At 59.2% G+C, this 24,116-nt stretch overlaps 8 protein-coding genes across 8 annotated transcripts; 5 read left to right on the forward strand and 3 right to left on the reverse strand.

Moving 5' to 3' along the window:
• Positions 1-352: 352 nt before the first annotated feature.
• Positions 353-3,265, forward strand: PLICBS_006366 (uncharacterized protein; the record flags this gene model as incomplete). The annotated part of the gene is made up of 1 exon (XM_018328552.2): positions 353-3,265. One exon carries the CDS (start codon positions 353-355, stop codon positions 3,263-3,265), a length of 2,913 nt encoding a protein of 970 aa, XP_018172859.2.
• A 2,086-nt stretch (positions 3,266-5,351) lies between these two features.
• Positions 5,352-8,261, forward strand: PLICBS_006367 (uncharacterized protein; the record flags this gene model as incomplete). The annotated part of the gene is made up of 6 exons (XM_018328551.2): positions 5,352-6,899; positions 6,957-7,016; positions 7,071-7,136; positions 7,191-7,256; positions 7,311-7,394; positions 7,446-8,261. The coding sequence occupies 6 exons, from the start codon at positions 5,352-5,354 to the stop codon at positions 8,259-8,261; spliced, it is 2,640 nt and encodes an 879-aa protein (XP_018172858.2).
• A 1,618-nt stretch (positions 8,262-9,879) lies between these two features.
• Positions 9,880-11,401, forward strand: PLICBS_006368 (tRNA(adenine34) deaminase; the record flags this gene model as incomplete). The annotated part of the gene is made up of 3 exons (XM_018328550.2): positions 9,880-10,122; positions 10,184-11,087; positions 11,142-11,401. 3 exons carry the CDS (start codon positions 9,880-9,882, stop codon positions 11,399-11,401), a joined length of 1,407 nt encoding a protein of 468 aa, XP_018172857.2.
• A 1,410-nt stretch (positions 11,402-12,811) lies between these two features.
• PLICBS_006369 (uncharacterized protein) lies at positions 12,812-13,579 on the forward strand (the record flags this gene model as incomplete). Its single annotated transcript, XM_018328549.2, has 4 exons — positions 12,812-13,000; positions 13,131-13,240; positions 13,339-13,395; positions 13,462-13,579. 4 exons carry the CDS (start codon positions 12,812-12,814, stop codon positions 13,577-13,579), a joined length of 474 nt encoding a protein of 157 aa, XP_018172856.2.
• Positions 13,580-14,582: 1,003 nt separating this feature from the next.
• On the reverse strand, positions 14,583-15,322 carry PLICBS_006370 (uncharacterized protein; the record flags this gene model as incomplete). The annotated part of the gene is made up of 2 exons (XM_065600930.1): positions 14,583-15,059; positions 15,314-15,322. 2 exons carry the CDS (start codon positions 15,320-15,322, stop codon positions 14,583-14,585), a joined length of 486 nt encoding a protein of 161 aa, XP_065457002.1.
• Positions 15,323-15,398: 76 nt separating this feature from the next.
• PLICBS_006371 (uncharacterized protein) lies at positions 15,399-16,606 on the reverse strand (the record flags this gene model as incomplete). The annotated part of the gene is made up of 5 exons (XM_065600931.1): positions 15,399-15,832; positions 15,905-16,208; positions 16,262-16,392; positions 16,450-16,516; positions 16,586-16,606. The coding sequence occupies 5 exons, from the start codon at positions 16,604-16,606 to the stop codon at positions 15,399-15,401; spliced, it is 957 nt and encodes a 318-aa protein (XP_065457003.1).
• A 579-nt stretch (positions 16,607-17,185) lies between these two features.
• PLICBS_006372 (uncharacterized protein) lies at positions 17,186-18,544 on the reverse strand (the record flags this gene model as incomplete). The annotated part of the gene is made up of 1 exon (XM_018328548.2): positions 17,186-18,544. The coding sequence occupies one exon, from the start codon at positions 18,542-18,544 to the stop codon at positions 17,186-17,188; it is 1,359 nt and encodes a 452-aa protein (XP_018172855.1).
• A 2,611-nt stretch (positions 18,545-21,155) lies between these two features.
• Positions 21,156-22,268, forward strand: PLICBS_006373 (uncharacterized protein; the record flags this gene model as incomplete). Its single annotated transcript, XM_065600932.1, has 2 exons — positions 21,156-21,563; positions 21,621-22,268. 2 exons carry the CDS (start codon positions 21,156-21,158, stop codon positions 22,266-22,268), a joined length of 1,056 nt encoding a protein of 351 aa, XP_065457004.1.
• Positions 22,269-24,116: the final 1,848 nt, after the last annotated feature.

Below are 24,116 nucleotides of genomic sequence, written 5' to 3' on the forward strand. Positions count from 1 at the left end.
TCGAATTGAGGCATTTTCCGACTAGAGCGATGTGGTGAGTTTTGGTCGAATGTCGCGTTGGAGATGGCAACGGCTATTGGGCGCAATCGGGCAAAGGTACAAAATGATGTGATGATGATGGTGCGGTGCCCGGTAGTGAAAGAGCGCGCCACAATTCTCTTTCAGTGGCTGGGTTGCTGAGCACGTGAGTTGGCGTCGCGCGTACCAAACGGTCAGCTTTCCCGTCGCGTCGCTTCACGCGGGGCCTTGGGCCAGCAATTAAACCAACCGCGACAACACAAGCGAAACCCCTCCAGCAAATCCCACCAGGCGCGCCGACAAAGCAACACGTGGGTATGGGCTTACGGAAATCATGTCGTTCGCCGTGAGGAGGCCCGTCGCCAACCCGTCCTCCTCCGGGGGCGGCGCGCACGGCGGCCACCCGACGGCGCCGCCGCCTCTGCCCACGACGGCCCCCGTGCTCGACTTCATATGCCTCTTCACGCACGACCTGCGGCGCAAGCAGAAGCGCTGGCAGGACGGGCGCCTCAAGTACCACACGTTCAACCGCCGCGTCATGGTGTACGACGAGCGCGGCAACTTCATCGGCGACGCGCACTGGCCGCCCGGCGCGGGCGACCTCGACGAGGGCGAGGAGCTGGAGCTGGACCGCGGGGCGGCCATTGTGCAGGTTGCTGAGTGCGCGGGCGTGCGCGAGCAAGACCTGAGTGAGGTGCTGGACCGGCGGGTGCGCGACGTGGAGAGGCGCAGGGCGGAGCGCGAGGCCAAGACGACGACGACGCCGGGGAGGACGCCGCGCGGGGCAACGACAGACGGTCCGGTGGCGGCGGCCGCGAGGGCAGCGCCGGAGAGGCAGCAGCAACAGCAGACGCACTTTCAACTCAATCACCGGCCTCTGAGCGCCATCGTCCCGAGCCCCGGCCCGCTTGGCCGCGCGGCGGTACCGCAGGAATCCCCCTTTGAGGCGCGGCGACGAGTCGAAGAGGAAAACGCCGGGGAAAGGCCAGACGCAGACACGCAGCGTGGAGCGAAGAGGCGAAAGGTCGGCATGCCGTCTCCGCCGAGCAAGGCTGGGTATGCGCAGAGCCTGTTTGGCACGAGGCTGACCCTGTCGGGCTGTCCGTCGTCGTCCGCAGAGGCCTGGGCGCGGGTCCGGGCGCTGAAGGAGCGGACGAATCTGCAGGGGCGGAGCCAGGAGCTGCTGGATAAGGGGCAGAGAAGAGAACGGGACATGCCGGATGATGAGGATGTGGATGTGGTGATGGTTGAGCGGTCGACACGAGAGACGCCTGGCAGTTCTCCGCATTTTGCGGCACCGGCGACCAGAGGTACTCCTCGACCGGCGGCGAGAACCCTTGGGCAGGCCTCTCGGAAAGTTCATCAAGAGGCCACTTCAGATGAGCAACAGACGTCACGAGTCAACGCGACGAAACCGAATGCAAGACAAGCCTTGGGCAGCATACGCGAGAACCGACCGCCAACACGAAAACTCCCGATATCATCTACGCCCATGGACCTCACAGGTGACGATGAAGTCATGGAGATCGACACGCCTGTTCCCCGAGAGCCCGCGCGTACGAGAATAACCTCTGTGCCAGCCAGGAAGGAAATGGGGAAGGCTCTGAACCACCTACCCCCACCAAAGCCACAAGAGCAACAACGACAGAGAGAACGGTACACTGGCCGCTCATCGTCGCAAGACCAGGACGAGGCGATATCGCGCCCGGAAGGCCCGCCGGCGCCGCTCAAGGAAGCAGGGCCACGCACGGAACTTCGAATTCGGGCAAGGCAGCGGAGGGGCCTGCTCATGGTTGCAGAGAGGAAGCAGCAAGTGAACAGATCGCATTCGTCTGCGACGCCAGACTCTAGCGGCGTCAGCGTCGGGGCCGAATCACTCAACAGAACAGCCAAGCTCTCTGAGCAGCCCCGGGCCAAGCGGCAGCGGGCTGAAGATACACCAGAGCCCGAGGACTTTGATGTCGCATCAGAGGCCGAACCTGCGGAACCAGGCGCAGACTTGGACAATGCAAGCGACGTGGACCGACCAGGTGGCGGTGGTGCTGGGCCTGTCTTTGCCGAGTCTAGCAGCGAGAGCGACGCGCCACCTGTGAGGCGCAAAGTACAGCGCAAGAAGCCGAACACAATCGACACAGACAAGGAAGCGTCGTCTGTGGAAGGCGATGAGAGGGCCAGCGACGGCAGCCAGGGAAAGCCTGCCAGTCCAGCGTCCTCAGATCAGTCCGTCATTGCGCCGGCGCGACCTACGCGATCCTCTCGTCGCCGCCGCAGAAGCCCGACGCCAGACCCGTTTGACGATGATTCTGATGGTGCTTCGTCGCCACCACGAGCCAAGGAGCGCAAAGCCAGCCGCAAGAAGGCTCAGGCTGTTGAGCCTCCAGAGGACAAACCTGCCCCGTCAGGTCCACGAATCACCAAGATGGCGAGAAAAAGCGTCAAGAGCAGAGAGATTATAGGCTTTGTGGTGCGCGACAATGTGGTGCCTGCGTCCTTTGCGGCCGCTACAGGGAGGATCGGACTGGGAATCCCAGCTCCTGTGCCGCCAACAGTCGGTGTTGCGGCGTCCAGCGCAAGAGCAAGTACAGATATCGATACGACGAAAGTAGCAACTGCGATGGAAACGGCTGGCCCTGCAATGCATTCAGGCGCAGGGGCGGGCGATTCGACGGCGGAGCCAACGTCAAAGTTAAATGACAGCAATGGGGGCGTGGCACTCCAAACCAACGGCCGGCCCGATATCACAGAACGCGCAGAGGCCGTCGAACAGCGTGCACCCACGACGGCAAGCGACTCGACAAATCCACCACTACAAGCTCAGAGCCGCCCTGAGGAGGCCGTTGAGCACACGACCAGGCCCAGCGATGCGCCACCAGCTGCAGCCGAGCCTACGAAGAGCGCACCGACGAACCAGACGACCACGTCCCCCGAGCAATCAGATCCCCCTGCTGCGACTGCCGCCCCCAAGCCGCGAATCGCCAACCCGGCCACGCGCGGTAGGAAAGCGGCCCGGAAGGAAGACGCAGCCGGGCAGGCTCCGCAGACCCTCGTGCCCCTCGAGCCACCCGCGGTCATCTTGGTGCGGCCGCGAGCCGTCAAGGTGGTCGTCGACGCCGGGCCGGAAACGAAGAAGGATGCAGGCGCTGCCGGCGGCGCGGGCATGCCGGGATTCAGCAAGGCCAACGGCGGGGCCTGGAGTAGACATGCGGAGGACCTGCTGGGGATGGCGAGGCCGACGGGGAGACGGTGATGATGATGGAGATGGGGGTTGTTGCTATATAGCTTAATGTGGCTTGGCTATCACGAAGAATGAGCTTATGATGCATCGGGTGGGGGTTTAAGCATGGAGGTCTAGCATAGAGCGCGCAATTCGATTGTCTTTCTTTCACATTTGCGCTGATACTTGCGTTGTTCCTCTTCGTTACGAGAAGGGGCGCGGGAACTCTCAAGCTGGGTTCGCACCCCGCACAGTATCGGGTCCAGACTCACTCAGCGAACCCGAGAAACACGAGAGTTGCCCTCTGGCCGAGTGGGGGCTTCTGGTCCTGCAAAGGCTGACACCTCGGCCCCGCGAAGAGCGTGCAATGATTATGCCGTCTCTTGCTCGGACGTGTTCTAAAGGCAAGCTCTGCTGTAGGGTATCTTTGACTCGCAACGGGGGCATACATACGAACGACGTTGCGTATGGACCTCGACTGCGGAGATGCTGCTGCGTGTTGGATTACTGGGAAGATAGTACAAAGCTCACTTACATGACGAGTTTGACTGGGAAAATTAAGAGCGGGAACTGGACTGCAAGAGCACATTGCGGGATCGTGCTTTCGGCCCTCGCTCAACCATCTCACTCACGATGAAGAGTCTCAAGGCCCACAATGGCCGCTAACCCATGAAACCACTGACACGACAGACTTGCGTCTCTGGGCAAGACGGGCAGAGTCTTGTCCTTGGGTTGCGTATCCGGACTCGTTTCAGCCGAATTGGGCTTCGCCGAAGGTCCGTGACCGCGGTGACATCTCGCACCTTCGGCGATGATGCAACTTGACGAGGCGCTGGCCAACAGCGCTAACGCCGTGTGCACGACCAGAATCCTTATAAATACTGGGCGTCCCTCGCTCGAGACGGACTCTCCAACGTGCACACGCAGCTCTTGAATGCCTGCCGGTGCGAGGCATCTGAGCCAAGCCAGGCAAGCCAGGACCGGCTCACTGCCGTGATGGTGTGGGCCACGCGACACAGGCGGTCCGCGATTGCTGGTCGGCTGAGCTGACAAGCTTTCCGCCCACCCCTGCTGGGAAGCCACCGACCGATCAAAAAGTCCCAGATGATGCGATGGGATGGGATGGGATGCGATGAAGGGAAGAAAAAGTCGACAGGCTGTGGCATGTCAGGTACCTGGCCGGCGCGGGAGTCTGGGGTAATGCGGGAGGTCACTCGCAGGGCCTGCAACGGGGCGGGGCGGCGTGGGCAGTGGAGAGTTTCAGAGGGCATGGGCCGCGATTGAGTCACCCTCGCAGATGCGCCTTCCTCGTCTTCCTCGCGCGTGCCCCATGCGCGAGCCCCATTGGCCAATCAGCGGGCGCGCTCCTCGCCGAAGGCCCATGGCGGGTGGTGCAGCGGGCGGGGCGCATCGGCCAATGGCGGGCCCGCAAATGGCGACCCCTGGCGGCGACGACGCGCCTGACTGGCTGAGGCTCGCAGACCGCGCGCCGCGCGCTAGTCCTCTTCGAGCACGCCGAAAGAGTCAGCCTCCACCACTTCGGCGCTGCGCCATGCCGGAGGGACGGGCCTCGTCTGACCCTCAAGTGAAATACCGTCCATGACTCCCTCCCGAGCGCCGCCTGAGGCTTCCGTCTTTCCCTCCTTCTCCCAAAACCTCTTCTCCCGGATCACGAAGCTCGTTGCTCTCTGATAGACAGCACGTCTTTTCGCGTTGTCGACTCGTGTTGCTTTGCCTCCGGACTTGAGGCCCTGTCACATCCTCAAGCTTCGGCTTTTTTCCACTCTTTCTCCCACCCCTCCTCCATCCTGTCAGCAACTACCCACTCCTCAGGCGCCGCGCGGGACAAACACATACGCCGGCCGCTTCAGCTCTTCCGTAACGACAGTTCAATTCAAATCACATTGTTCCTCTGCACCTAATCGAGGGCCTCCCGTCTCCCTCTGTAAGTCTCGGACAATCCACGAGAGAAGCCGGGTGACTTACAGTGCATGGCCTGTAGCCTGTGACCCCGCCTCACCGTGACACCACGCCAGTCTCTCGCTGAGACTTTTGTCAACCACCAACAAACACCCTGGATACCCGAGCCCTTTCTCAGCATCCTCACACTTCATCTCCAATGGCGGCCTCCAGCTCCCAATCCACCCTCCCTCAGGGATTCTCCGTCTTCCAACCATCTCTCGGCGCCCAGCTGCAATTCTTCCCCGCTCTTGGGTCTCAGCAGCTCGATGACATGATCAGTGCCTTCATCCCCGGCCCTGCTTCCATCAAGGACAAGCGCGCCACCATCACCGTCGACTTCCTCGAGTACTCGCACATGACTGGCCAGAACTTCAAGTTCTACCCCGTCATGGCTACGTCTCCCTCCGCTGAGTCGCCTGCCGCAGTCAGCCCCTCGCTCGACTCCGCCAGCTCGTCCTTCAACGTCTCTCCCGTCACTTCCAACTGGGACTGGAGCGCGGCTGCTTCCACAACCTCACACTCGTCCACACAGCGCCGGCGGCAATCGTCCAAGGCCAGCCCTCCCTCGAGACATCAGACCGCCACCGACTTCTCCAGCCTGCCTGGCATGAAGATCCTCACCAAGGACGGTCGCGATGTGACCAACTCGGCCTCGCGCGGCTCCAAGACCAAGGAGCAGCGGGACCACGCCCACCTCATGCGCATCATCAAGGCCTGCGACAGCTGCCGCCGCAAGAAGATTCGCTGCGACCCCAGCCACAAGAAGCGAGGAGCTGCCCAGCCGCAAGCAGTCGCTGCAGCCATCGCGAAGCCGGCCAAGAAGCAAAGGACGGCAACCCAAGAAGCTCCTCCGCCTACCGCTCCACAAATACAAGTCGGCGATATCACCGAGCCTTCTGCCATGCTTCTGGACGAGCTTTCGTTCCCGTCCTTTGACCTCGACTCGTCGCTTGACTTTACCGCGCTCGAGTCGCTGGATGCCTCTGCGGCCTGGGATGAGTTTGTGCAGTTCCCTCCGATGGAGACTGTGCCCGATTACGACTTCTTCCTCGACCCGGAGAATTACTTCTCTCAGTCCTCCTCTGCGTCCTCGTCGGCGTCTCCCGGCAAGGTGCTCACGCCGCCGCAATCGCAGGAAGTTAATACGACGCCTGGTAGTGATGTGAATTACTCCGAACCTGGCGCGCCACCTGGTGGCGACCTCGGCCTGTATGGTCCGAATGCACCTCCTGGCGGCGATGTCGATGGCTACGATTCTCAGCAGTCGAGGTCTCCTCAATACCCCTTCCTCGACCAGCCTGGTTCTGCGGGCAGCGATTACACCGACTTCAACCTGTACTCGCCCGAGTCTACCTTCTCTGAGGACGAGCGCATGCTGCCGATTGGCAACTCGTCGTCAAGTCTGTCCAACCTCAACGAACCACAGATGTCTGAGTGCCCACCGCCTATTGGCGTCGCCAGCGGCGATGACGTGGGCGATTGGGAAGCCATTGCCCGTCAATTCAACGTCACCGGCGACAATATCGGCGGTATGCCCTACTATGATCCGGGTCTGAGTGTGGGCAGGGACGAGAATGTCCATGCCACCTCTGCTCAGGTCAACGCCAACCGCTCTGACTCTGTCGGCGGCCGCGTACTCATCTGCTGCCCGCCTGGCACGGTCGTCATGGCCGAGGATGGCTCGGATACCCGCATCCTGGATCACGTACGTCAAAGCCCCTCCGCTCATTTGACCGAATATCAGCGACTGACTTCTCGGAAGGTATCAACTAGTCTCAATGTCTCTGGCTTGACCTCGACTAGCCCCGAGCTGGCTGCAAGTGTACGTATATCCGGGCTCTTCGAATGCTGCGTACGGCGACTAATTTGGAAAAAGGAATCACCAGCACTTGTTCAGTCCGTCGCGGGCGCGGCAGTCTCCGCTTCTGGCGAGCGCGGCAGTGTACGTATTTCTGCATCCTGCTCTGCAACCGAGCGGCGACTAACTTGGAAAAAGGAATCGCCAGCACTCTCTCAATACGCCGCGAGCGCGGCACTCGTTGCCTCTGACAGGCGTCGCAGTGTATGTCCTCCCGCATCCATGCCCATTACCGCGCAGCGACTGACTTGCAAAAAGGAACACCCAGCTGCGATTTCCGCTCAAGATCATGTGGCTGCACCAGCCTCAGGTGCTGACCGGGAGGATCAGTTCCCTCTAATCGTACGTCCTCGCGCACATGATATGCCGCTCCACTGTCTAACTCTTGCAAAGGATCAACACGTGGACGATCCTCTACAGCGACCACGCCTGCGCCCCAGCGGCGATGTCGTGGACGGACAGCCTCTTTTCGCCGATGGCGACCCTGTCCTCGCCGTGCACAACGGCTTAACCGGCCTGGCACCGGTAACCGCGCCGTCGGTTCATCCTGGCCAGGGCCTGGATGTCACGTCGCGCCACTCACCTGTCAGTCTCCACGCTGTAGACGTCTCTGCAGCGGAATCTCCCGGGGATGTCTCCTCTGGCGAGCAAGACGGCGTGGCCAGGGCACCTCAGGTTGCTCTGCGCGATCCTGGACGCCACCTGGCATACCGTGTCAATGATGCGTACAGCCGCGGTCCCGATGGGACTCACGGCGCCAGCCTGCTGTACGGTCAGGCCGTCGCATCGACCAATGTGTCGCCTGCCATGGTCACGGCTTCTCAGTCAAGCCGTGACTCGATGGATGTTGCCATCAACCAGTCTCGCGTGGCCTTGCCACAGACCTCAGCCGTCGGCCGTGTGTCGGCGAGTGCTCCTGTCGTGGCCGTCGGCGACTCTCAAACCGCTGCGACCACCGGCGCGAGCCCGCCCACGTCGGGCAACATGGCTGTCGCGGCCGCCGCCGTGTCTGCCTTTGTGCAGTACATGAGCAGCGTAATGGCCGCTCAGCAATCTTCGATCGCTGGCGATTCGTCCAAGCAATCTTCCGCTGCGCGCGGCGTCGTGTCTCGGCCGAGGATTTCGGACCGCACCCGCGCCGTTGTTCGAAGCCAGGCAATACGACTCGCGCCAATGGGCGCTGCCGTGAGCGTCGCTGCCATGGGATAGTTACCGTGGTGCTGGAGGTGCTGCGGGGATGGGGGTGCGTGTGTGGTGTGTCGGTTGTGGCGAGCGTTGTTCACGATACCCTTTTGCTTGATGGCGCCCGCGCTTGCGGGTAGTGTACGATTGGGCTGCATACACGATGGAAACATAGACACAGCCTCTATAGAAACACTGGCCTGCGCCTGTAAAATTTTATTATTATTATTATTATAACTACGCCGTCGCCTGTCGTGATCCTGACTTCACAGTGTCCCATGTGGTGATGGTGGTTGGTGAGAGTGTGTGCCATGGGGAGTGAGATGAGTGTTGACTCTTGAGTGAGTGGGCCCGCGCTAGTCATGTGATGGTTTTGGAGCAACGCTCACTGAGATTGAGTCCAACATCAAAGTTTGCTCACTTGTTGAATTGAAGACTGGCCATCGCGCCGCACCGGTTTTTTCCAATTGCGCAGCAGGGTAACTCTGGCGGACGCGGCTTTGCCCCTCGAACCCCATCCGGCCCCAATTGGATCGATGCTGGACGACGCCGCCTCGCTTTGGAAACGAACGAAAAAGGAGAGTCGCTGTGCTCACACTTGCTTCTCATAGTGTTGCTGCATCAACGACCGAGTGAGCCAACGCAATCGGCAGCACGGAGCGCACACAACAGCGGCAGATAGAACGGGCGAACTGTTCTCCACGGACTGTTTGTTGGCTGGCTGGCTGGGTTGTCTGGGCCGTCGGGGCACACAAGGCGCGCACGGGTCCGACGACGACGCTTGTGCTCGTGGTGACGTGCAGCGAGACGTGCAGCGAGCAACAACATCAAGCACCTGCAGCAGAGCCGGCTCACGTGAGGCTCGAGTCAAAGCCGCGACGACGGACGCCAACGGCCGCCAACTACGCAAGTTGTTGCGAGCGTCGGAAAAGACTATCTAGGCAGCAGTCGAGTTCGGACTGAAGGAGAGACTCTCTGCAGTGCTCCAACGAGCCCCCCCTGATACGGGCAGCACGCTGGGCATATAAGGCGGTGTGCCTCGCTCGACAAAGCCGACGCGGGAAAGAGACGCGACGCTGCAACGGCAACGAGGGCAAACGAACGGGCCGGCAAACGAGCAGCGCAGTCTGGGACGCTGGGCGGCATCCAGCGGTGGCTCGCGGGCATCCGAGCAACGGGTCGACCGAGGCGGCGGCTGCTGTCCGTCTGTTCAGGCAGAACCTACCTACACAGGGGAGGAGGGCCTGTGGACGCCCCGAACAGCAACGTTCAGGGCAGTCACCGACGGTCAGTTCTGGTGAGGGCAGGCACCGCATAGGCACCTCGTCAGGCACCTCATCACCTAGCCATGACCCGAATCGGCGACCAGCTGGCGGCTGCTGGCCGGGCCGCCCGTCGCCTGTTCTGCCTGCACACGGCAGGTGGCGACAGGGACGAGGCCACAGGCAACAGCCATAAACAGGAATCCGACGTCGTCGCGCACGCAAACGCAAACTCTTCCCAAACAACCACCACATCTCCGCCTTCGTCCGCACCAGCAGGCCGCACGACGATCACCACAACCGCCGCCGCAGCAGCACATAGCGACCTCAGAGAGCATCAACCAGATCAAAGCACTGCGATCTCCAGTCAAGGAAACGACAAGATGGCCGACTACCTCGACGACGAGCACGACAAGGAGAATGCCGCCCCCGGCGCCACTTCTTCTGCCCGAAACTCCCGCGGTGTTGCGGGCATCACCCCCATCCTGGGGGAACTGACCCTCGGCAAGCATGGCGAGGAGAAGCCTGCGTCCGTGACCAAGGTCATCCGTCCGCTCGACAACGACCCCGAGGCCGTTCGCGCTCGCGAGCAGAACCAGTTCTTCATCGGCGAGGCCCTCGAAATGGTATGTCTTTGCCCGTCTGCTCTCCCCATCAGCATTTGCCGTCTGACACTGATCGTTGTAGGCTCGACTCGCTCTGCGCACCAACGAGACGCCCGTCGGGTGCGTGCTTGTCCACGAGGGCAAGATCATCGCCAAGGGCATGAACGCCACCAACGTGACGCGCAACGGCACGCGTCATGCCGAACTCATGGCCCTCTCGTCGCTGCTCTCCGTGCCGAACCCGACGGGCCCCAAGACCACGTCCCTGAAGCCGTTCATCCCGCCCGAGGTGAAGCAGGCCACCAAAGAGGCCAAGGCAAAGGCTGAGGCAGAGGCCAAGGCGAAGGCCGAGGTAGAGGCCGAGGCCAAACTCAATGTTGAATCGAAGAAGCCTGTCGAAATCAGCGATGGCCACGCCGAGAACAATGCTGAAAAGGATGCCGACAATGCAGACGTCTCTGCGGTCCAGGAGGACGGCACCGAAGACGAACAGGCTGCCACCTCGTCGTCGTCGACCAGCCGCCCACCCGACGAGGGCAACGAGGACGGTAGCAAGGGCCACCTGTATCCGTACGGCCAGCGCTTCGTCGGTTTCGAGCGTGTCGATCCCAAGATCATCAGCGAGTGCATTCTGTACGTTACCGTGGAGCCCTGCGTCATGTGCGCGTCGCTGCTTCGCCAGTTCGGCATCAAAAAGGTATACTTTGGCGCCGTCAACGACAAGTTCGGTGGCACAGGTGGCGTCTTCAGCATCCATGCCAACTCACTGCCGGTCAGCGAGGACGGACAGACCGCCTCGGCTCACCCTCTGCCGCGCGAGCCTCACTCCCAGCTGCCCGATAGCAGCGACACGCTGGGCATGTCGTACCCGCCCGGCGGCGGCGATGGCGGCAACGTCGAGCCAGGATTCGAGATTGAGGGCGGCTGGGGCCGCGACGAGGCCGTCGCTCTGCTTCGTCGTTTCTACGTCCAGGAGAATGGGCGAGGTGAGTCCCGCCATGGCCCAAACCTGGTCGACGCATCAGCGCTAACCCTCGCAGCCCCCGTGCCACGAAAGAAGGAGGGACGCGCTGCCCGCCTGGCTGCTATGATGGAGAAGGACGGAAACGTCCCTGACTCCATCCTGGACGACGGTGCCGCCGAGTATCCAGATGGCGACGCGGTTGGCTACGAGTCCCTGGGCGACTCCAACAAGGAGAACGAGAACCGCCTCGACGATGACATATACGAGGATGACCGCGACTACGTTGACATGGTGGAGGGCGAGATGGCGCGCCGCGGCACGGGCATGGGCATGTGAGCCTTGTTTCCGAACCGGTTGAAACAACATTGCTGTAGGATGGAAGTGGCATCGTGTTGCATGTGGCTTTGCTTGGGACTGGAGATACCCGATATGTACAACACTAGGCAAGAACCGGCCTGGAGTGGAGGGCTTCGTGTAATAGACACCAAATACCTGTGAGCTGTGCAGTGTTCAGGGGCCACGGCCCAGCGACTGCGCGTACGTGTAGATGATGCTCTTGTGAATCTCGCTTAGAGCATGCTTATGTGTGTCGTTCTCAGCTCGGCGACGAAACCGCGCTGCCCTTGACCCGTTCAAGAGCCTAGCGCGGCCTCCCGCCGCCCCCTTGCGCAAGCGCGCGCGGCTGCCTCGACAAATAAGCGGCTTCCGCTGCTGGCCAAAGGCACTGCTGCGCCGCCTGCGCATCCACGGGAGGGCCGTACGGCGTAGTTGTGGGAGCCCGCGGCTGCGGGAAGCCCACGCCGGGCTTACCACGACACTGGCAACCTGGGGACTGTGCCCACGGTAATAAGAAAGAACCTGTAGTAAACTTGGCCAGTCGCAGGCCGTCAGCTGCAAGTGCTAATCAAAGTAATTGAGACGCAGATCCGTCCCGGGTGAGCGGGACGTGCCGGTAGTCGGTTGGCCGGCCCCCCCTCTCTGCATCTGATGCCTTGGACTTGGCCCTGGGGATGGGAGACTTGTGGCAGCCAACTCCGGCAGGTGCGGTGCGTGTGCGTTCACCCTGGTTTGGAGAAATGAGCGGAAAGTACCCAGTAGAAACTTCTCGACTTGTGCTTGGTGCTATTCGGCTGCGATGAATCTCTCGGCACTCATGAGTTTCTCGTCTTGGGAGGCATTCTAGTGGGTGTACAGGTTTGTTCGTGGAAACTGCGGCGCGCGCATGCTATTGACATAAACCCTGTGTTGAAAGGGGGAAAACACATGTACGTTGGTTTGCACGGAGTAGTCGCAGGTTATGGCCTAAAGCGGCCGGCATCTGGGGTAGCAGAATGCCGCTTAGCGGGCGTTTGGAATCTTCAACACGGGCCTGCATCGAGGGTCCCGAAATCAACCTACCGACCTACCTGGGTACGCCAACGCAAACGCAAAATTGCACAGGGGGAAGGGGGACTGTGTCGGCGTCTACAGACAGCAGGGCGTCAACATGAGCTGTGATGGAAACGAGAGCGAGGGGAAACCGCAAACTTGGGATCATGCAGAGAAGCTCTGATCTCCGCCGTGAAAGCCTGGCGTACACATAAAAGGCCTGCCGCCTCACCGTGCTTTCTTCTTATTGTTGCTGCAACTCATCACACGAGCCCGACGTTCTTTACTCATCACCACGGTCACTACAAGACAGTCCTTACCATTTTTTATTTCACCACCCTTTCTTCAGGAAACCGTGCGTTTAGATACTTGCCCAAGATGCGCTTCTCGCTCCTCAGCATTGCCATGGCCGCCCTTGGCTCCTTCACCACCGCCGCTGCCGCCGCCCCGCTGGATGCTCGGGGCGTGGCCGTGCCCGCCGAGGGCGAGTGGCTCGAGGCCAGCGTCGCCCAGCAGCGCCGCGAGGCCCTCCTCGAGTCCGGCCTGGAGTCTCGTGGCCTCGAGGGTGTAAGTCGCTCCCCGTCCGCGGTGTGGGAAAACACACACATACACACACACTACCGCACCCGAGTTTTGTCTATCCGAGCGAGGTTCGTTGTGATCTAACGTTTTGGGGCGTGCCGAACACCATCAATAGCCCTTCCAAACCGTCGGCACCGGCTGGACGGGACTACAGTTCCACCACACCAACTTCCAGCTGAACACGTGCTACTTCAGCCCGTTCAACTACGAGCAGCAAGTGAGCTTGTAAGTTTCTGCCGCTACTCGGGGTCGCCCCCCCTTTTTATCACCTGCCCCAGGAGTGAGTGAAAACACTTGCACTCGTATGCTGACCAGACGCACAGCTTCCACAACACGAGGTCCTTCGGCCCCGCCAAGGGCTACCAGTGCGCCCTCTACAGGTAAGTTGACAGAAAGGGCATGGTTGTAGCAGGGTTTGTTTTGCTGACGCATTGGGGTGGTGGCAGTGGCTACAACAACTGCGCGGACAACACCAAGATTGTCGACCACCTCGCCTACCCCGGAAAGGACAACTTTGGCGACAAGAACGCACACTGGGGAAGCTACTACTGCTGGAAGGTCTAAGCTGGCCTTTGCCTCCCCTTGCCCTTGACGACTAGGCAGGTTGAAGCGCTCAATGATTGGTGACTTTTCACCGGTTGGCCTGCTTCACTTCACATCCATGTACTACTAGTCGGGCCACCGAGCTGGCAGCTCTGGTGCGTGCTTCTTACACTTCTGGCACTTGGCCGCCCCGTTTGAGACCAAGCAGACGGGACTCGCGGGGTTATTACTGTCGTAAATAAACCACCGTTATTTTGGATATACCGTGGGTGAAGCGCAACTCCCCGTATGCAAAGAGCTACATGTGCTGTACTTGACATGTCGCTGTCAGCTATGGAACTTGTTTTCCCTGACACTGCTTCCTACGAAACGCAACATGAAGGGGAGAATATGACAACCTCCATCGCTTTACCCTGAATTTTAGCCACGCTATTTTACGCTTGGAGGACATGCTCTAAACTGTCGTCGCTCATCATAAGGACTTGGCTCTCCGAGGATCCGGTGCTCCTTGGTGCCGCAGGTCCTGCATAATTGACAGAGAGAGGCGATGCCAGCGGACCCGGGCTTCGCCTACAATGGTAGTCGCTGAATCGACCTCGGAACCAGAGGAGCTCAGCGCACCCGAGCCTGCAAGTTCGGAATCTTCCTCGTCGAAGATTCCCTCGACAGCGTCTGCGCTTCCTGCGTCGGCACGCACCAAAGGTGGAGGGGGGCTGTATACTCGGAAGTGCAAGTCCACACTCGGCTGCCCATCGGCCGCCTGGCCCCCGTTACCGCTGACAGTCGTGGAGCCGTAGCCAATCCTCCTCATGACCCCCAGTACTTCTTCGAGATGCCTCTGCACGTCGGAAAACAGCAGCACCAGCGGACGACGTTGTGGCATACCCCGAATCATTGATATGTACTCCTCGAATAAGCCCGGGGCCACCAAGACGTCCATCAAAGGCGTGAGCTCCTCGAGGGACGTGTCGAGATCCTCGTCCGTGGTGGTCGAAAACGCACTAGGCGGGGGGTCGCGCAGCTGCTAGGTGCGATACGCGCTGCGCAAAGACTCCTTGTCCGGCTCGGGCAGCGAGTCGAAGTGTTCGGGGTTGATCACCCCGTCGACGGTCATGGTGAGGTTGCCCGCGGTTGTGCGGCCGACGCGGACGCTGTAGGGGCGGTCGTCGGGGCGCATTCGCATGAAGCCAAGCTCGGTTGCTCGGCGGAGGTAGTGTTCGAAAGAGGTTTGGAGCCTCTGGGTATAGTCGGCGATGGCCTGGGCGAGAGCGCCGGCGTGGTTGCTGTCGGTCGAAGTGGCCTCGTGAGCAGTCTCGTCTCCATGTTGGTCACAGTCTTCCGTGGGAGGCTCGCTTATGTCCTGCTCCCGCTTAACATCGCCGGACTGCGAGTCGGCGTCGGACATTTGGCCGCGGTCGGCGCGATCGCGGGAGGTGATGTCGAGGCTTCGGTGCGCTTCCGGTCTCGTCGTTGGAGGGAAAGTGTACTCGAGATTGGGGATCTAGCAATGCGCAAGACTTGGAAGGCCGGCGTATATTGATACTGAACTAAGAGGTGCGAGCGAATGACAATAATGTGAAGTGTGAGGAGTGTGTCGGTTGGCTGCCTTGCTGCCCGTATTCACTTGTGTTTGGCTGCTGGAAGGTTCGGCGGCAACTGCAACACAGCTGCAAACATAATCTGCTTTTGCATGCTCCTTCTTACTTGGTCCTTCCTCACCACGCCACGACAGCAAGGAACATAAAATGGCGTCACTAGCATCATTCTAGCTGAGCAGTTGCGGTTATATTCTCCAGGATATATATATGGGACTACGGCCTCACCTGCGCCAACTGCTTCGTCAAGCTCGGTCCGCCGCACACTTGGCATCCAGCCAGCGCCGCAGCAACGGCCCAGCCACGACGGCAAGCATCGAAACGAGCGAGTCGGCGATGCCCAGGCCCCTCTTGGGAGACAGCCCGACCATGGCCCCAAACAGCAGCGCCGCCTCGTACTCGCTGCATATGACGTACTGGCCCCTGTCGACCGCGGCCGCGATGTACTCGGCGACGTGGTCTGCCGAGTGCAGCTTCTTGGCCAGCTCGGAAGTCGGGGCCTCGGTTCCCTCGAGCCGTTTCGTCAGCGCAGGCTTGTTCTCCTGCTCGTCCACGAAGGAAGGCGAGATGAAGTTGGAGGGGAAGGCGATGTGCACCGAGTACTGCGACGTCGGGCCCGAGTAGCGCATGAGCTCCGTTCGCAGGACGTCGGCCAGCGCCCGGACGGCGCACTTGGCAGCTTTTGTGGACGGTGTCAGCAGATTTCGCTCCTCATACTTGATTCAGGGTGATTGTATATGCTGCGACGTACGCGTGTAGGCGACATAGCCTGGGAATGCCACAAAGGCGGCCGCGCTGCTAACAAAGACAATCTTTCGCTTCCTCGGGCGCTGCGCGCGACCTGGAGATGGGCTGCCAGACTGTTTGTCATCTTCGGTCCATAACTTCAGCATCGCCTGCGCTGGAAACGCGCTCGTGAGGTAGTTGTTGGTCATGCATCGCTGCACGTCGTCGGCGCTGAGGTCGACGAGGAAGCCCAGCTCGTTTGTAGTCCCGCCGGCTACGCAGTACAGGACATCGGGGAGGCGCGGTTGCGACTTGAACGCTTCATGGGTCTGCTCGATGGTGTGAGACACGGAAGGATGGGTCGGGCAGCGATCCTTCTTACCTTGGCAGCGTCGGTCAAGTCGAGCGACTGCACCGTCACCTCCTGCTTTTCGTGTTTGCGCGCCGCGAGCACGGCCGTTCTTGCGTCTTCCAATTGCTGCGGTCGTCGCGCGAAGATGGTTATGTGACAGCCTGGCGTCCCGTGTCAATATCAGCGAGACAAGTGTGATGAATCAGGGAATCGCTAACCTCTCTTTGCTAGGCCGATGGCCAACTCCCTCCCAAGGCCGGTTGAGCCACCAGCGATAAAGACAGTCTACCCGTGTGTTGCACTCAAGTTAGCTGTGGGACACGACTGCGTGGGGAACCAGCGATGACACCGCACCTGGCCCGTAAGGTCCTTCATGGTAACTTTGTGGGTGAGCCGCGACACTCACACAACGCTTCGGCGCTCGCCCACTGCAGCTCAGCTGCCAAGAGCAATATACTGCAAGTGAAACAGCTGTTGGGAATTGTGCGACTGCGCTCAGCCTCACTCTCTGTGCCGGGTTCCGGGCACCGCGCGTCGACCAACACGAATGACGCCATTCAATGAAACATCAGATGACATGACGGCCGAAGCCCCGGGCCCTGCGATTGCCCCAGAGGCCGTCGTTCTCGGTCCGGGGACCCGCGCCGGGGTCCTTCCCGGCAGTCTTACATGGTGTCGGGACCGGGTTCCGCGTTCCAGAGGCACGTTGCACGCGGTGCAGGCAGCGTACGAACGCATACTTGGCTGTAGTTTTTTTATGTGCATATTATCATATGTCTGTTTAATACACGATGGAATAGAATTGCGCTTGGTCAGCGCGACTGATCACCCACAGCTCTGCCCCCGCGGCCGTTCCGTCTCATCCATCAGAGTCACCTCAATCTGGACCCTCAGTAGTGGCATCCTTCGACCACAAATTTACACTGACACATCAAACAGATCTCTCTAGATCCGTCACAGGGCTTTGAGGACTTCGTCAGCCGCCCGAAGGCCAGACTGCACGGCCCCCTCCATATATCCACTCCAGACCGAAGACGTCTCTGTGCCCGCCCAATGAACCCGATCGACCGGTTTGCGAATCCAGTGGCCCATGCTCGTCCACGTCCCGGGCGTCGGTGCCGCGACAGGGCAACCTGTCGACCATTCCTCCGCCATCATTGTGTGCATCGTCAGCTTGTTGGGATGCGCCGCCTCCTTGCCGTAATTCAGCTCCAACTCCCGCAGGAGGATCTTGCGCCGCTGCTCGTGGTCCATGTCAAGGAACGCCATGGCCTTGGACGCGGCAATGAAAGCGACTAGCATCCCATACCGACTGTCGTGCGGCGACACGTCGTTGATCAGCGCCATGTATCCGTCCGGGCAGATGGCCTCGCCGCGAAGCCCGTTGTTGCGCCAGAACGGCGAGTCGTACATGGCGACGATCTTCCAGTACTGGCCGGTCGGCATGTTCTGCAGAAGTTTCATCTTCTGCGGCGGCAGTGGCGGGGAGAACTCGAGACGGAGTATGTTGGCCTGGGGCACTGCCACGATGACGCGCGCGGCCTGGTATGTGCTCTTCGTGGTCTTCACCAGAACGCAACTCTCGCTTTGCTGATCGATCTGAACAACAGGCTCCTCGAGGTGCACCGCGCTGCCGAGATACTTGGCGAGCGCATTCGCAATCGCCTGTCCGCCGCCGATAACGAGCTCCTTTTGCGCGCCCTCGTCGATGGTGCCCAGCACCGTGAAGCTGACGCCCGACTTGCTATACCAGAGCGCATGGAGAAGGCTGACTTGTGAGGTGCCCAGGCCCCAAAACAGCTCGAAAGCCATGCGCAAAGTATCTCTCGCACCCTTGGTCCAGCAGTTGGCCCGGATCCACTGCTCGATGGTCTGGTTATCGAGCTCGTGAGCACGCGGCGTCTTCCACGGCTCCTCCAGGTCGACCGTCTTGCACAGCTCCTCGAACGAGCGGACCGCCCTAGCGAGAAACAGCAGAGACACGGCTGACAGAGGGGGTAGGCCCGTTGGCGAGTACGACTTGCTTCGGCCACGGTAGGTCAGCACGCTCTTACCCTTGGTGGTGACGTCGAACACAGAGATGTTGAACTCGGCCGCGAGGCGGTGCATATTCGGCTGCTCGACGCCCAGGAACATGGCGCCGTAGTCCTCGTACGAGCCATCGTCAAGGTGCTTGGTCCATGCCCGGCCGCCGACACGGTCGCGCGCTTCTAGCAGAAGCACCGACTTGCCCTTGTCCAACAGCGCCCTCGCGGCGGACAACCCGGCATATCCGGCGCCGATGACAATGCAATCGTATGTCGTCGCTGACATTTCCCAGGTGTGCGAATATGACTCGGATGAGTAAATGGGCAGCTTGGTGACGACCGGCACGATCGGAAGTTGTTGCGTTGTATCTCGAGACAATTTAGGTGAGTAGCCGACGGGGCGGCATAGCGATCTTGTCGAAAGACTGTGGCCGTTGCCTCGCCTCAGAAGCCCTCACGCTGCGCTCAAGGCATATCCTGTCCGTGGCCAAGGCCTCACGGCAGCCATGCATGCTCCCAGCCTGCTTGTCTTATAGTTCGACGACACGTCATGTGCGGGGAACCACCGTTGTGCGATCACGAGTCCCGCGACGCCGGCCAAGCGGACATGGGAAACGAAAAGCCAGCCTCGGCTTGTGCGGCTGTCTCCTGGCCGTTGCTGCTCGATCGGAGACATTGGACGGTGTTGGACGTGAATTCGGGGCGTTGTTGGACGTGCGCCGCGCAAGCCCAGCCCTCGAGGCAAGACACCAGACATTCCAGTTGGCTGCCCGGGCGAAACAGCACGGGCCACGACAAGAAGCTATTTATTTTCGGATGTCCGATGCCGAACATGAAGCAACGATGGCTCTACGCATGTGATTGACCGTTTGCCGTGTTGCGCGCTGAAACACGGGTTTTGGTCATGGCGTGGACGTGCTGTGTTGGCTGTGGCCTTTTGAACATTTGCCCAAGGGAAATGAGAGGTCAATGTCTGCACGGCGCGCGCCAGGTCCGAGGGCCGTCGCAGTTCACTCACACGCTCCAAGTGTAAAAACGCACTGGCAGAACGAGTTTCCGGCCTACGAACCAAATACGTAAAAATGCCAGAACAAATTGTACCAACAGGTTGGCCCAAGTACTCATACTGCTTCATGGAATTGGTTCCCGAGCCCGGGCTCAGGGCGTATGAGCTTATTACGAGCAAACAAGCACTATCATTCCTCCGTAAGATGATAACGAACGTTGTCTGAGAACATACAGGTAGTGGCTGCATCATGAGCTATATAGATTAAAGAGCAGCTTCCGCACTTATAGGGCCTCCATTGTCAGGGGAGCGGTAACGGCCGCATTCTACACGCATCGAGCAGCAGTACGTGCATGCCACTGCGATAGGTCATGGCCCGTGTCCTGTTCGATCCATGGGACATTTACCTCGTCCGAGTGACAGCAGGAGTCCCCATGACCGTCATTATGAGAGCGCAGTGCTTCTGTCTTCGCAGGCATGCCCACATTGAAGGCTTGCGAGAATAAGGTCAGCACTAACGCGCGCACCCGTCTCCCGTGTATAAGGAGCTCGGTTGTAGTACAGCGCAGTTGATGCATCGCATTACTTAGATCATTATCCACTTCAGGATGAGCGGGTGCACCAGAGGGCCCGCTGGGGATTGCCACGCATCCACGACGCCTGCGACAGCCGCAAACGGTGAAGACGGCATTGACGCACAGTAACGCCCAACCAGCTTCGTTGTCGCTCAGGAAACTTGAAGCATCAGAAATCCAGCTTCAAGAGTGAGCCTCTCTATGCCCGACGGCCAAAATCGTCCGCCCTTGTTAGTTAGCCAACATGCCACAATACGGCCGTTGAGCGAATCGGCCGCGCTATATTTCTTGCCCCTGGTGTCGCCAGAGCACTCGTTAAATTGTCTCCAGGCGCATCAAGAATTAGCGTCCAGGCTTGCAAAGGGAGTATTGACTGGTGCGCTCACAGTAGGATCGCCTAGGGAAACTTCTCTTAATGGCGCCGCTCTTGCTTTGTACGTCCAGACAACGTGACAAACAACGTGGTTCGCTGCAAAGGGTCGATTGGAACGCCCGACTGGCCATGTAAGCCGCGCACGTAGGGGTTGAGATCGGACGTCGGCGTTAACAAGGTTCAAATCGGGGTCCGGGGAGACGGCCCACTGGTGCATCGGTATCCATCGCCCAGCTCACGAGCCTCATCTGTCAAGCTGATCCCGATGCAGCCGCTGTCAAACGAGGGACGGCACACCATTCCGTGCACCCTTGCAGGGCCCGGAAGCCGCATTATGGCAGTATAATATACAGTACAATACCTGATAGCTCGATAGTGATGGGTAGTGTAACCGAATGTCACCTGAACCTGCAATACGTGCAACGTATCAGCACGTTGTCGACCTCGGGGGCCGGAACCCGCCACGGCGAGCGGAACCCGGGTTGAGTCCTGAGCAAGCACGACTAAACTCAAATCAGTTAATGGCATCAAACGCGCCGGATTTGACATTCCTTGGTCACACCCTCCAGCTTTGTTGGCGCCCACGACGCGCTGACCTGCGAGGGAGAGCCAGTCATCACAGAGGGAAGCCCCCTGCTGCAGAACCCTGTTGGCTCGCCGCCTTGACACCATCCCAAGGTTTCGTCATGGTCTGCGGACATTCGCGACTTCGGACTCCGAATCTCACCTGCATGAAGCCATGCAGGCCATGCCGGTCCCGATCTGGAACAGGGCCCAAGGCTGCCGGACTGCCGGGCCGCCAGTGTGTACAACGCTTGATGCCTCGAGGCAGCCTCTGCCACTCGTTTTCTTTACTCAACCCGAGCGCGACATGATTCTTCTCGTGTGTCTTCTCGCATGAGCACGCAGCCGCAGTGTCCTTGATCCTAGTTGAGGCTTCAACATGTCGGGCTCAGTCGACCCCAACCTCTTCGCCAACTGCACGGTCGAAACGTGCCCGCTATCGACTTCCTACTACAACTACCGCATCGACCTAGCTTCAAATGCCACCTTTGTGGGGCTTTTTGCCGCGGCGCTGCTGTGGTTTCTCGCGGCGTGGATCTGGACGCGTCGTGGGTTCTGGTTCTCAGTTGCCATGGAGCTTGGCCTCGCAGCTGAACTAATAGGATACGCTGCACGAATCTTTTCGTGGAAGAATCAGTGGGATCAAAACGCGTTCCTCGCTCAAATTGTCTGCATTACCATCGGACCGGCCTTTCTATCTGCTGGAATCTACCTCTGCCTTGCTCGGATAGTCTCTGTCTATGGCGAGTCCAACTCCAGGATTCCCCCCAAGTGGTACACAAGAACAGTGAGTAATCGTCCAATCTACCTCAGCTTTACCCATGCTAACGTGCGAAATCTTTAGTTCATTCCATGCGACGTCGTATCGCTCTGCCTCCAGGCTGTGGGCGGGATAATTGCCTCCGTTGCCCTACAAAACGGCGACTCTTTGACAACTGGCGACAACATCATGATTGCTGGACTAGCAACGCAAGTTTTCACCTTGCTCGTGTTCATCACACTGTGCGCCGACTTTGCGCTACAGGTTCGCCGCCGGCAGCGACAGCTCGGTGCGGACGTGGCCCTTACACAGGAGCCTGGCCTGGTCAAGATCCGCACCTCGTGGCAGTTCAAGGGCTTCATGGCTGGCTTGGGCCTTGCGACGATTCTGATCTTCTGGCGGTCGGCTTATCGCGTGGCCGAGCTGAACCAAGGCTGGACTGGACCCATTACCTTCAACCAAGGCTTGTTCACTGGCATGGAGCCGGTTCTAATTACCGTGGCAGTCTATGCCCTCGTTATTTTTCATCCGTCGTTTTGCTTGGGAGAGGCCATGGGTGAAAGAAAGCTGGTACCATACGGCAGTAAGAGCGGGAGCCAGAATCTGGCTCAGACTGAGGGCGACAGAACACCGGAATCTCCGCGCGCCGCTCCTGTTGATCCTAGTCAGGCCGGGGACTCGGAGCCTAATGAGACAGGGGTAGAGAAGACGACACCGCAGGGTCAGGTGTAAAATATTGAAGACCGTGCAATTGTTTTTATTACAGGGAAAGTACGGAGCCTCTCAAAGCCAGAGTTGGAAGAAAACCACAGAAATCATGTGTCTTTCCCCCTTTTAGATATTTCGCAGATATATAGACTGGTTCCAATCACACATAATATAGTCACTAGACTTGATACCATGTAAGCCATGGAAACATGACATGACGAGAGGTGGAGAAGACTTCACGCGCAGTAACGCCAACATGTCCACAACTCCTACAATTTTACACTCGCAGAAGAAATCCTGGCAATATCTCCGATCTGTCTACATTTCTATGGTACATTGTCTACCAGATAATGCGACTCTGATTTACCTAGTCCTTTGAACCGCCTCCTGCCGCCCAACGTTGGAAGTTTGAGGAGGCAGTGTCATGAGTCCCGAGCATCCCAAGATGCCCAAGTGTGCCCGTCTCTGCCACACCTTCTGGTGGGGATGGGCTGCCCAGGGAGAAATTGCTGAATTGCATTGCTCCATCAAATCGCGACATTGTAAACGGCCCTGTGGTGTCCATTAGTGCGCTATTGGCTCCTATAACGTCTAGCTCTGTATCATGCTGCATCGGAAGGCTCGCGTTGCTGTATGTGTATACTGGTTCTGGGGCTGGCAGTCTCGTGGACCCGGACCAGCCGGGCCAGGCAGACCCCTGATGTGGGTTGCAAATTATGTCGGCAATGACTTCTCCAAAACTCGCCAATTTGATGACAGTGGTATTTGCTTCACTCATGCGAGAAATAGATTGGAATATTTTCCTCGTAGAGAGGAGGAGGCTAATATCCTCATCGTTTGCGTGGTTGAGGAGCACAAAGGCACTCAACTGGATGAAGCTCAACGGAGCATACGTCCGAGTTACTCTATTAGTAAATTCGTTAGATGGGAGTTCTGAAGCAAGTGATGGAAGGAACGACGAAAGAAACAGGTGGTGCCTACCGACTGATTGTTATGTAACTTCCCAACTCATTTTCGTCAACCCATAGCCGCTGGATCAATGACAAGCAGGTTCTGACTCTGGCGATGAGTCGATCACCTATGCTCTTCTCGTTGCTTGCCGGCCACCATACGAGTATATGAATGGCGCAAGCGGCGATGGCGAATTCAAGGTCCAACGACGACGGCTGCTGGTTATTCAGTCCTTGGCCGTCGTATTCTGACCAGCACTGCTGCACCTCCCGATCAAGCTCGGTAATGATGCGATTTCGGTGGCGGGTCCCCTTCTCGTCTGCATCATCTGAGTAGAGCTCTAAACAGACCCTGTGCTCGACTCGTGCAAGTCTGGCCCGGGCAGCGAACCTATGGTGGACTTCGTTGCTTGATTGCGACGGTGAGAGCCACACCTCTGGGCTCTTTATCTGGACGCTAGGACATCGTCCATCCACCCAACATCTGGACTTGTCCAGGATGTAGAGGCAGTAAAAGACCCGCTGTCGCTCGTCAAGTTCGTCTGGGTCAAGCTGGCCCTGCGACGGCTGCCACTGATGAAGCCCGATGGACTTGGCGGTCATCGCCGCCATGGTCAGCAGCAAGCTCGCCCTCTCCGTGCTCCAATGAACAAGGGCAACGAGATACTGCGAGCATCATCAGCTATGCGCACACTTTTCTCCTGTGATGAGATATCGTGGACGAACCAAGGACAAGAGGGCTTGAACATTGCTTAGGCGAGGCGCTAAAAGCTCCTCGATGTTTTGAACCGCCCTTGTTGCGTTGGCGAGGAATGACTGGTGAAGGTCTGAATCGATAGACTTGCCCCTCGCCCACAAAGATGAGGAGGCCCCTTCCTTGGCAGCAGCGCGCAGAGACTTGGCGGTAAGAGTCAGCAAAACG

The sequence above is a fragment of the Purpureocillium lilacinum genome (assembly GCF_023168085.1).
Source record: "Purpureocillium lilacinum CBS 284.36 DNA, scaffold_4, whole genome shotgun sequence".
NCBI lineage: Eukaryota > Fungi > Ascomycota > Sordariomycetes > Hypocreales > Ophiocordycipitaceae > Purpureocillium > Purpureocillium lilacinum.